The 9,369-nt window shown below is 42.9% G+C and overlaps 1 protein-coding gene across 3 annotated transcripts in view; it reads left to right on the forward strand.

The window, feature by feature from the left end:
- The window catches only part of ME3 (malic enzyme 3), a 129,547-nt gene extending 124,211 nt beyond the window's left edge, over positions 1-5,336 (forward strand). For all 3 annotated transcript variants that reach the window (XM_039342963.1, XM_039342962.1, XM_039342964.1), the window contains one exon: positions 1,497-5,336. In XM_039342963.1, coding sequence (XP_039198897.1) covers positions 1,497-1,658 — 162 coding nt within the window. In that variant the 3' untranslated portion in view covers positions 1,659-5,336. The remainder of the gene's footprint in view (positions 1-1,496) is intronic.
- The last annotated feature ends 4,033 nt before the right edge of the window (positions 5,337-9,369 follow it).

Below are 9,369 nucleotides of genomic sequence, written 5' to 3' on the forward strand. Positions count from 1 at the left end.
TGTTAAGCAAACATTGTGGTGGTAAAGTGGCTGCCGCATCAGTTAAGCAATGCCACAATTGTTTAAGTCAGTGGTTCTCAACCTGTGGGTCGGGACCCCATTTGGGGTCGAACGACCATTTCACGGGGGTCGCCAAACAACGCAGTCCGCCATTTTTTTCCCCTTTTCCTTAGCTGTGCTACTCCCTTTTATTCTATTGGCTTTTGAAAGCCAATAGAATAGACTCTCTTGAATAGAGTCTAATTCTATTGGCTTTCAAAAGCCAATAGGAATTGTCCAGGCTGTCTCTGCCCTGCTGAGCCCGCCAAAAGTCCCATTCTGCAAACGGTGCTGCACCAGTTGAGTAGTCCTCGACTTAGGACCGGTTGAGTAGTCCTCGACTTACGACCGGTTGTGGGTCGCGGCATTAAAAAGGTTGAGAACCACTGGTTTAAGCAAACCAATTGTTCGTTATGACCACAGTTTTACCAAAAACTGGAAGTACATTTTTGGGCAAAACTGTCACAAAATGCAGTCACATGACCAAGGGATCCTACAAATGGTCATAAATGCAATTGTATTAGCGAGCACCTGATATTCAGTCACGTGACCAAGAGGAGGGAGCAGTTTGATCTTCAAATGTGGATCAAAAGTAGCCCCAAGTTAGTTTTGTCCTAATTTCAAATGGTTGTTAAATAGCATCCATAGAGCAAATCACAAAATGTCTACGTTGTCTACAATACCTATCATATCGTGGTTGGCTTTGGAGGCTGGGAGTTATCTAGGTCAGGGGTCCCCAACCCCCGGGCCGCTGACCAGTACCAGGCCATGGCATGCCAGCAACTGATCCACACAAACAAGCAAAGCCCCATCCGCGAGATGCAGGCAGCACACAAAATCATGCATTCTCGGGTCCGCAGAAAAACCTCTCTCCACAGAACTGGTCCCTGGTACCCAAAAGGTTGGGGACCTCTGATCTAGATCAGTGGTTCTCAAACTATGATGTGCAGACACCGGGGGGGTGTGTGATGTCATCACAGGGTGTTCACCAAAGCTTAAAGAAATGTTATGATTTGAATCTTAAGTCTTGGTGATGCACAAAAGTTATTTAAAGAGGGTCTGTGTTGAGGAAAAGGTTGACAACCACTGACTTAGATCAGAGGTCCCCAACCTGTGGGCCACTACCAGTTTGTGGCCTATTCGCAACCAGGTCACATGAATGGTTGGCTGGTGCATACACGTTTGCGTACAGCCCCCCTCAAGCGAGTGTCACGGGCACTCGGGGCCCCACTCACATAACCGTCACAGGCACTCGCAGCCCCAATTGTGCAAGCATCACAGATGCTCTCAGCCTCACTCGCGTGAGCAAAGGGTGCTCATGTGAGCATGCGTGCATGCGCACAAGTCTGCCCCTTCCCCGCCCGAGCTGCCAACCCGGACAGGTTGGGGAATTCTGATCTAGTTGGAATAAATGGCTTTGTCCAATGTTTTTTTTTTCTTCTGTCTCTTGTTCTTAGGTGGTTGACTATGCCTATAAACACAACTTGGCCTCCTGGTATCCTGAGCCAGAAGACAAAGAAGCATTTGTGAAATCCCTCGTTTACAGCCCTGACTATGATTCCTTCATTATTGATAGTTACCAGTGGCCACAGGAAGCAATGAAGACTCAAAATATTTAATTCTTCTCTTTTGTGAAGGCAGGCAAGAGGAGTCTTCAAGATGCTAAAGTGTCTTGACTGTCAAGCTTGTAGGATCTTCTGTTATAAATTGAGAGAAGAGCAAGTACCCATCCTTTCCATGAGCAGCTTCCCTTTTTTAAAAAAAATAATAATAATCAGCCGGAAATCATACAAAGTAAACAAGGACCAATTATGCCACCAGCAGCCAACGAATTGTTGTGATTAGACGAAGTTTAGAAAGTTCCAATATTCTTGAAAATCTCCTTTCGCGAGTCAAACTGACCTTCCCTTATCGGGTCTTTTCCAAATGTATTAGAAATTCAACTCTCCAAATTCCCTCTCAGCATGGTTCCCTTCCAGGATGATGAAGGCTAGATTAAGAATTTCTGCAGAGTTTATAGAAAATGCTTTTGCTTAGATGGCTTCATCCCAAAGAATGCCTATTAAACTGATGCACTTGCTATGGCCTTTCACAGTAAAGGTCACCATCCATGGGTTTAGGACAGGGGTAGACAACCTTGGCTCTTTTATGACTCGTGGACTTCAGCTCCCAGAATTCCTGAGCCAGCCATGCTGAGGGGAAAGGGAGAGGTTTCCAAGCTGAGCCATGCTGACTCAGGAATTCTGGGAGTTGAAGTCCACGAGTCATAAAAGAGCCAAGGTTGCCTACTCCTGGTTTAGGAGAATGCAGCTGTTTCAAAATACTCATGGAATAGCCATGACATACAATTCAGAAGTGACTTCTTGCCCAGAGTTCTGCATGGCTTCTACCGGTCTTAACAACTATTATTAAGGCCCTGATCCTAACCCTGATCCTCATTAGAGTTGTGGACAGTGGTATTAGTAGTTACACAGAATTCCCACTAACCGAATTTACTGAAAAAAATCCAGATAACTGATATTTCTCTATCCAGCTTATATAACGTCCTGTTACTATATAACAATGAAAGTTCTGCCAAACTCACTACGTTTTGGTTGGCCGCATGGAGTAACTCAAGAAGCACTCCCAAGTGTATGGTCACAACAATACGTATATCCATAGTTAATTAAGTCCTGGTTTACTCAAGTACCTCAGGTTTGTAGGTCGCATGATACAGTATGCCGAAAGATAACAATAGCATAAGGTGGATTCATGCAACGTATAAAAATATGGTTGACCATTTCATGCTCCAGTTTGAATACAGGTAATCCTCAGCTTAGGATGGCAATTGGGACAGTTCTCTCTTTCGTTAAAACAAGACCTCATAGTTTAGCAACAGCAATCCCTGGAGTCCTTGTTGCCTTTGTTAACCAAATCCCACAGTTCTTAGATGAGGCATCTTCCTGCCAGTTGCCCATAACCAAAGTCCTGGGCCAGCAGGCAGCTAAGAGGCTTGTGCTGAGTAGAGGGAGGTAGAAAGGATGTGGGAAGGATGCATCAGTCAGGGAAACGTAACCCAACAACTTGCAACCTTCCTGTAGGCTTTCCCATTGACTTTCTGGGGAAGCCAGCAGGGGAAGGTTCCAAATGACAATCATATGATTGTGTGCTCTGCAACTGGTTGTAAGTGCAAACTGGTTGCCAAGGGCCCAAATCGTGATCGTGTGACTGTGGAGAGGCTGGAACAACCAGCACCCCAAGGACCAATCACAGCCATCATTCATTCAGTGCTGTTCAAACTTCAAACAGTTGCTGAATGAATACTCGTAGGTTGACTATCTGTAGCTAATACAATTTAAAAAGGGGGCTTTGATGGTGACTATAGACCAGTGTTTCCCAACCTTGACGACTTTAAGATATGTGGACTTCAATTTCCAGAATTCCCCAGCCATCCAGCTGGCTGGGGAGTTCTGGGAATTGAAGTCCGCACATCTTAAAATCGGCAAGATTGGGAAACACTACTATAGATTATAGCTTTTTTTCAGGCCTGTTCTGTAGAAATAGCACTCAAGTATCTCAAGGGTTCTGGTTAGAGCTTAGGATAGAGTTAGGAGTGGGGATTTTAAGCTGGTCTTCAGACCTTCCCATTAAGGATGATCCTGGCTTTACCCAGTCTTAGAGAAATGGATGTAACTTTTCTAATAAAACTGCAATTTCAACCTCGAGTATTGAGAAAGAGAACGCAAAGCCTTGCTCCAAATTGCAACCTTTGTGTTTTATTTTGGTGGAAAGGGAAGCCAGGGGATATGGATTAGAGAATGTCCTGCAGAAGCTCCTTTAGCTGTGTCTTAAGCTTAAATCATGAGACGGTCACTATTATGCCTTGAAGAAAAAAAAATCATTTTTTAATTCACATGCCTCGCCATCAAACACAACCCAGAAATTGTAATCTCAGGGACTATTCTCTCTCTCTCTTTCTCTCTCTCTCTCTCTCTCTTTTTTTTTTTCTTTAACGATATTGTATTTAAAATCATGAACCTAGTGGTGGCCTAGTGGTGACGATGCTCCCCTCCCACTTGGAAGGTTAAGAGTTCAATTCTAGGTAGCCAGCAGATGTTTCTCTCTTACAGCTCAGAGAAAAAATATCTGCTCTGAACTATGCATGGTATCAGGAAGGGCATCTGGCTAGTAAATGCTCAGCTCCATCCAGTCGCCCTGATTCTACCCTGAATTATGGGATTACAGAATTGTACAAAGGGAGTATTGTATTTAAAATCATAGAAGAGGCCATTCAGGGCTCTAAACCCACCCCCTCACCAATACAAATTAGGGCACCCCCCCCCCCGACAGATGGCTGTCTAGCCTCTCCTTGTATCGTACACCCTTAGCCCAAAGTGCCACCATGTCTTCTCTGGTTGGCTGGACCCCATCAGAGAAAATATGCCTATGAAGAAGTTTTCCCAACCTTGGCAACTTTAAGACACATGGACTTCAATTCCCAGAATTCCCCAGCTTGCCATGGAATTCAGGGGAGGGGTTGAAGTCCGGGTGTCTTAAAGTTGCCACGGTTGGGAAACCTGAAAAAGGAAAAGAAACGGCAGATAACTTCTGCCAAAGGTAAAAGCTCTTGAGTTCTCCTCAGCTCATGCTTCACCCCACTGGTCATTCATCGAAAATTGATTGTCATTCCTTCCAACGGATCTTGCTGAATCAGGCCCAAAGTCCCTAAAATCTAGCTAGTATCCTGTATTTAACCATCCTAAACATGGTGTTTTAAAAGAACTTGTTTTTCTTCGCAGTTTCACATGCAGCTACTATCACCAGAAATGGTCTTCCGTTTTTTGTCACAGGAAGTTCAAAATTCACCAAGTCATTGTCTGCCTGTATTGTTATTTGTCCTAAAAAAAACAACTGGATGCTTTTCTTGGAGAACAATTTCATGGAATTTTTTAAAAAGCAGGCTTTTCTAACCATGGTTTCAGCCATTAAAGTCTGCAGCATTGTTTTTTCATCAAAGAATAGAGATAGGTAGTTTGAGAAAACAGCGGGGGGGACAACAATGGAGTTCAATCGTATCAAACAACTTGTTCTTGCTTTGTTCTTAAAATGTGAATTTGATCCCTAGGGAGGTCAAAGAAGTTAAGAGGGAATCCTGGATTGGGTAAATGAAGCCCCACCCTCTTTATCTGATGCATTTAAAGGTGTGGAGTTTTAGTGGTGGTCATTGCAGCTGTTGTTTTTTAAATAATGTTATTAAAGTTTATAACTTCAGTAATAAAAACTGATGCTAACTGAAAAACGAAATAAAAGAATAAAAAGTGCAAGGACAGAAATAATGTAGAGCACAGAAAGAAAAAAGGAGGAAATATATAAAGAAGTGGCTTCCAAACTTCATTACAAATATAAACAACAACTTTTTCTATTTTCCTATGGTAGCCAGAAGGCTTTAGATACTTTGTGACTCAACAGGATCCCTTTCACATAGGTAGTAAAGCTTTCCAGTAGGGTTGTGTGCATGCAGACATGTGGTGGTATCTATCACATTTGTGGAAGAGACAGTATCAAATGAGAAAGGTGCAAAATATACCGGTTGCTGTGCTGCAGGTAGTCCTCAAATTACAACAACAAGAACAATAATAATAAGTTGGAAGGGACCTTAGAGATCAGCTAGTCCAACCCCTTGCTCAGGCAGGAAACCCTATGCCATTTCAGAAATGGCTGTCCAGTCTCTTCTTAAAAACCAAACCAAAAACCATTTATTTAATGACTACTTCAAATTAAATGGATCTGGAAAAAGTGGCTTACGACTTGGTCCACACACTTATGACCATTGCGGTCACAAAATCAAAATCTGGTGTTTGACAACCAGTATCTATTTACAACAGTTGCAGCATCCCAGAGTCATATGAATTTGAGACCTTCCAAGCTGGCTTCTGACAAGCTAAGTCAGTGAGGGAAGCCGGATTCAAAATTAACACACCATGGCAACAAAGTTTGTAAAATGGGGTTCGACTCATTTAACCACCGCCTTGGTTAGCAATGAAAATTCTGGTCCCTATTGTGGTCATAAGTTGAGGACTACCTGTATAACAGAAAACCCTTTCCCCAATGTTACTCTTTGGTTCATTGGATACATGGAGAGAGCACAAAAGTCATATTTCCCTCCATGAACGGTTGAGTTTGTTTTCTCTTGATCCTCAGCTACCACATTAATCTTGTCTTTTACCTCAAAATATCAGGGATTTTCCTTTCTTTACCTCAGTGAGAATGAAATCATTGTTGAACTTTAAAATCTAAATTAAGCCATATCCTTTTTACTAAATATATTTAACCCTTCTGGTGGCGCAGTGGTTAAAAAGCAGTATTGCAGGTCAACTCTGCCCAGAGTCTACAGTTCAATTCTGACTTGTTCAAGGTTGACTCAGCCTTCCATCCTTCCGAGATCAGTAAAACGACGACCCAGATTGTTGGGAACAATATGTTGACTTTGTGAACCACTTAGAGAGGGCTGTAGAGCACTGCGAAGCGGTATATAAGTCTTAATGCTATTGCTATGTTTGCAAATGCTGCTTCATATTTAATACCTAGTGCAGGGGTGTCAAACTGCCGGCCCGCAGGCCAGACGTGTCATCCGGAAGCCGCACCCACCCCATTGCCAGCAATGGTAAAATCGGCCTGATACGTTGCGCGACGTCATGTGACGTCGCGCATTTGACATGTCTGACCTAGTGCAATTGCATACTTTATATTTATCAAGCATGTTAAGGGATCTAGAAAAAAAAAGGGACAAAGTCTGTAGGAAAGTATTGTAACTTTGTCATCACCCCACAGCCATATGTCCCAAAGAAAGGGACAAGTGAACTCTATATTCCAGAATTTATCTAAATACCTAAATTAAATTGGTCGCATTAATCTTGCTTGTTCTGAATTTTGATTAAAAAATGAATAGGTTTGAAGACAGAGGCCACCATCAAAGCAATAGTCAATTTCCAAGGGAAATAGCAACAAAATAGAATAGAATTATTGATGCAACTGAAATTGTTTTTATATAAGAGAAACTTGGTGAGGTTTAAGCTAGAAACGGGGTGCTATTTTTTATTGTTTTTAATTAAGATGCCTCCATGATCCTTCCCCTGCCTCATTCTCTGAACACACATCCATTTAGCGACTGTTCCAAGTTACGAGGACGCTGAAAAAGTGACATGACCACTTTTCACACTTAACAATTGTTGCAGCGTCCTCATGATGCCTGATCAAGACTTAGATGCTTGGCAACTGACTCATATTTGTAACGGTTGCAGTGTCCTGGGTTCATGTGATCCCCTTTTGCAACCTTCTGACAAGCAATGTCAATGGGAAAGTCAGATTCATTTAACAACCCTGTTATTAACTTAACAGCTGTAGTAATTCACTTAACAACTATGGCAAGAAAGGTCGTAAAATGGAGCAAAATTCACTTAACAACTGTCTCATTTAGCAATAGAAATTTGGGGATCAATTATTGTCATAAGTCAGGGGTAGGCAACCTTGGCTCTTTTATGACTCGTGGACTTCAACTCCCAGAATTCCTGAACCAGCTCAGGAATTCTGGGAGTTGAAGTCCACAAGTCATAAAAGAGCCAAAGTTGCCTACCCCTGTCATAAGTCAAGGACTACCTGTAACTTGAATGTTCTTTTTCAATGTCCTTGAAAGATTATCAAGCCAGCCAGCTCAAGATCCCTACAGAAATATAAGAGTGAGATGCTGCATAGCCAAGAACAAAAGAATTCCCAAGTAATGTTATAGGTCAGGGGTCTTCAAACTTGGCCCTTTTATGATTTGTAGACTTCAACTCCCAGAATTCTTCAGCCAGCATGCCTGGCTGAGGAATTCTGGGAGTTGAAGTCCATAAGTCATAAAAGGGCAAGTTTGAAGATCCCTGGTATAGGTTCTCCTGCTTGAGCAAGGGGTTGGACTAGAAAACCTCTGAGGTCCCTTACAACTCTTCTGTTATTCTGACCCCAAATGAGCTGCTTGAAGATCTTGGATCAGGTGATGTAGCCAAACTGAATTTACCATGCAATTTGGATCCCGATCTCCGTGAATAATGCACTTTCTAGCTATCATAAGGGACCTTAAGACCAAGGTTAGAGTTAAGCTTTTGGTCTTCAGATCTATTCAAGAACAGGTCTATGGAATGTCTATGCAGTGTTTCTCAACCTTGACAATTTTAAGGCATGTGGACTTCAACTCCAAGAATTCCACAGCCAGCAATGCTGGCTGTGGAATTCTGGGAGTTGAAGTCCACATGCCTTAAAATTGTCAAGGTTGAGAAACACTGGTCTCTGGAGATTCTCAATCCTCCTTGTCCCAAAGGTGCTTTCCCAAAAGGCAGTTGGTTTTCTCCTTGAAAACATTTTGCTTCTCATTCAAGAAGCTTCTTCTGTTCTCCTGAAGTTCTTCAGTTCTTCTGCTAACTACCAGATGACTGCAAAGAATATCAATCTCCTTCCATTCCCCCACGATTCAGTTAGAACTTCTTGGATGAGAAGTGAAACATTTTCAAGGAAAAATACCTAAGAAAGTCCAGTTGCCGTCTGGAAAAGCATCTTTGGGGCAGGTCTATTTAATGTTTTCCTAGGGCAGAGAACGTAGCAATTAGACATCAGCCAACTCTCTTTATGCGCTCTGTGTCCTCTGCAGTCAAAACCTTCTAGAACAGTGGTTCTCAACCTTTTTAATGCCGTGACCCCCCAACCGGTCGTAAGTCGAGGACTAAACCAGTCGTAAGTCGAGGACTAAACCAGTCGTAAGTCGAGGACTACCCAACCGGTCGTAAGTCGAGGACTTTCCCTGCCTGGGAGCACCGCGCATGCGTGGTGCCACCCTCTGCGCCGGCCGAGGCGTAGCTGGCAAGCGGCAGAGACAGAGCAGGCCGACCACCGGCTGGGCCACCAGCTGGCCCAGCCCAAGGGAGGTAAGGCACTGCCGGAAAAGGGAGAAAAAAATGGCAGACAGCCTTGCTTGGCGACCCCCATGAAATGGTCGATCAGCCCCAAATGGGGTCACGACACATAGGTAGAACGTGTGTCCTTGATTAATCCAAACCATCCCAAAAAATGTGTTGTTTCTAAATAACTGAGAAAGCACAATATCTATAAATGCCTATGTTGCGAGTTTTGCATCACAAAAATGCTATGTATGTCATGTGTTGAAATCCTACTGTGGTCTTTGGTGCCTATTAAAATCTACTTCAGCAAATGCCCGTGAATCTAGCACTGTGAATGGTCCCAACTTGGTATATATATATTAAAGCTCGAATAAAGATTGCCACATAATAAAGAACCACGACTAATTGTCTTATTTTAGCT

This window comes from Crotalus tigris, unplaced genomic scaffold (genome assembly GCF_016545835.1).
Source record: "Crotalus tigris isolate CLP2741 ecotype Arizona unplaced genomic scaffold, ASM1654583v1 scf7180000017828.1554129, whole genome shotgun sequence".
In the NCBI taxonomy this organism is placed as follows: Eukaryota; Metazoa; Chordata; class Lepidosauria; order Squamata; family Viperidae; genus Crotalus; species Crotalus tigris.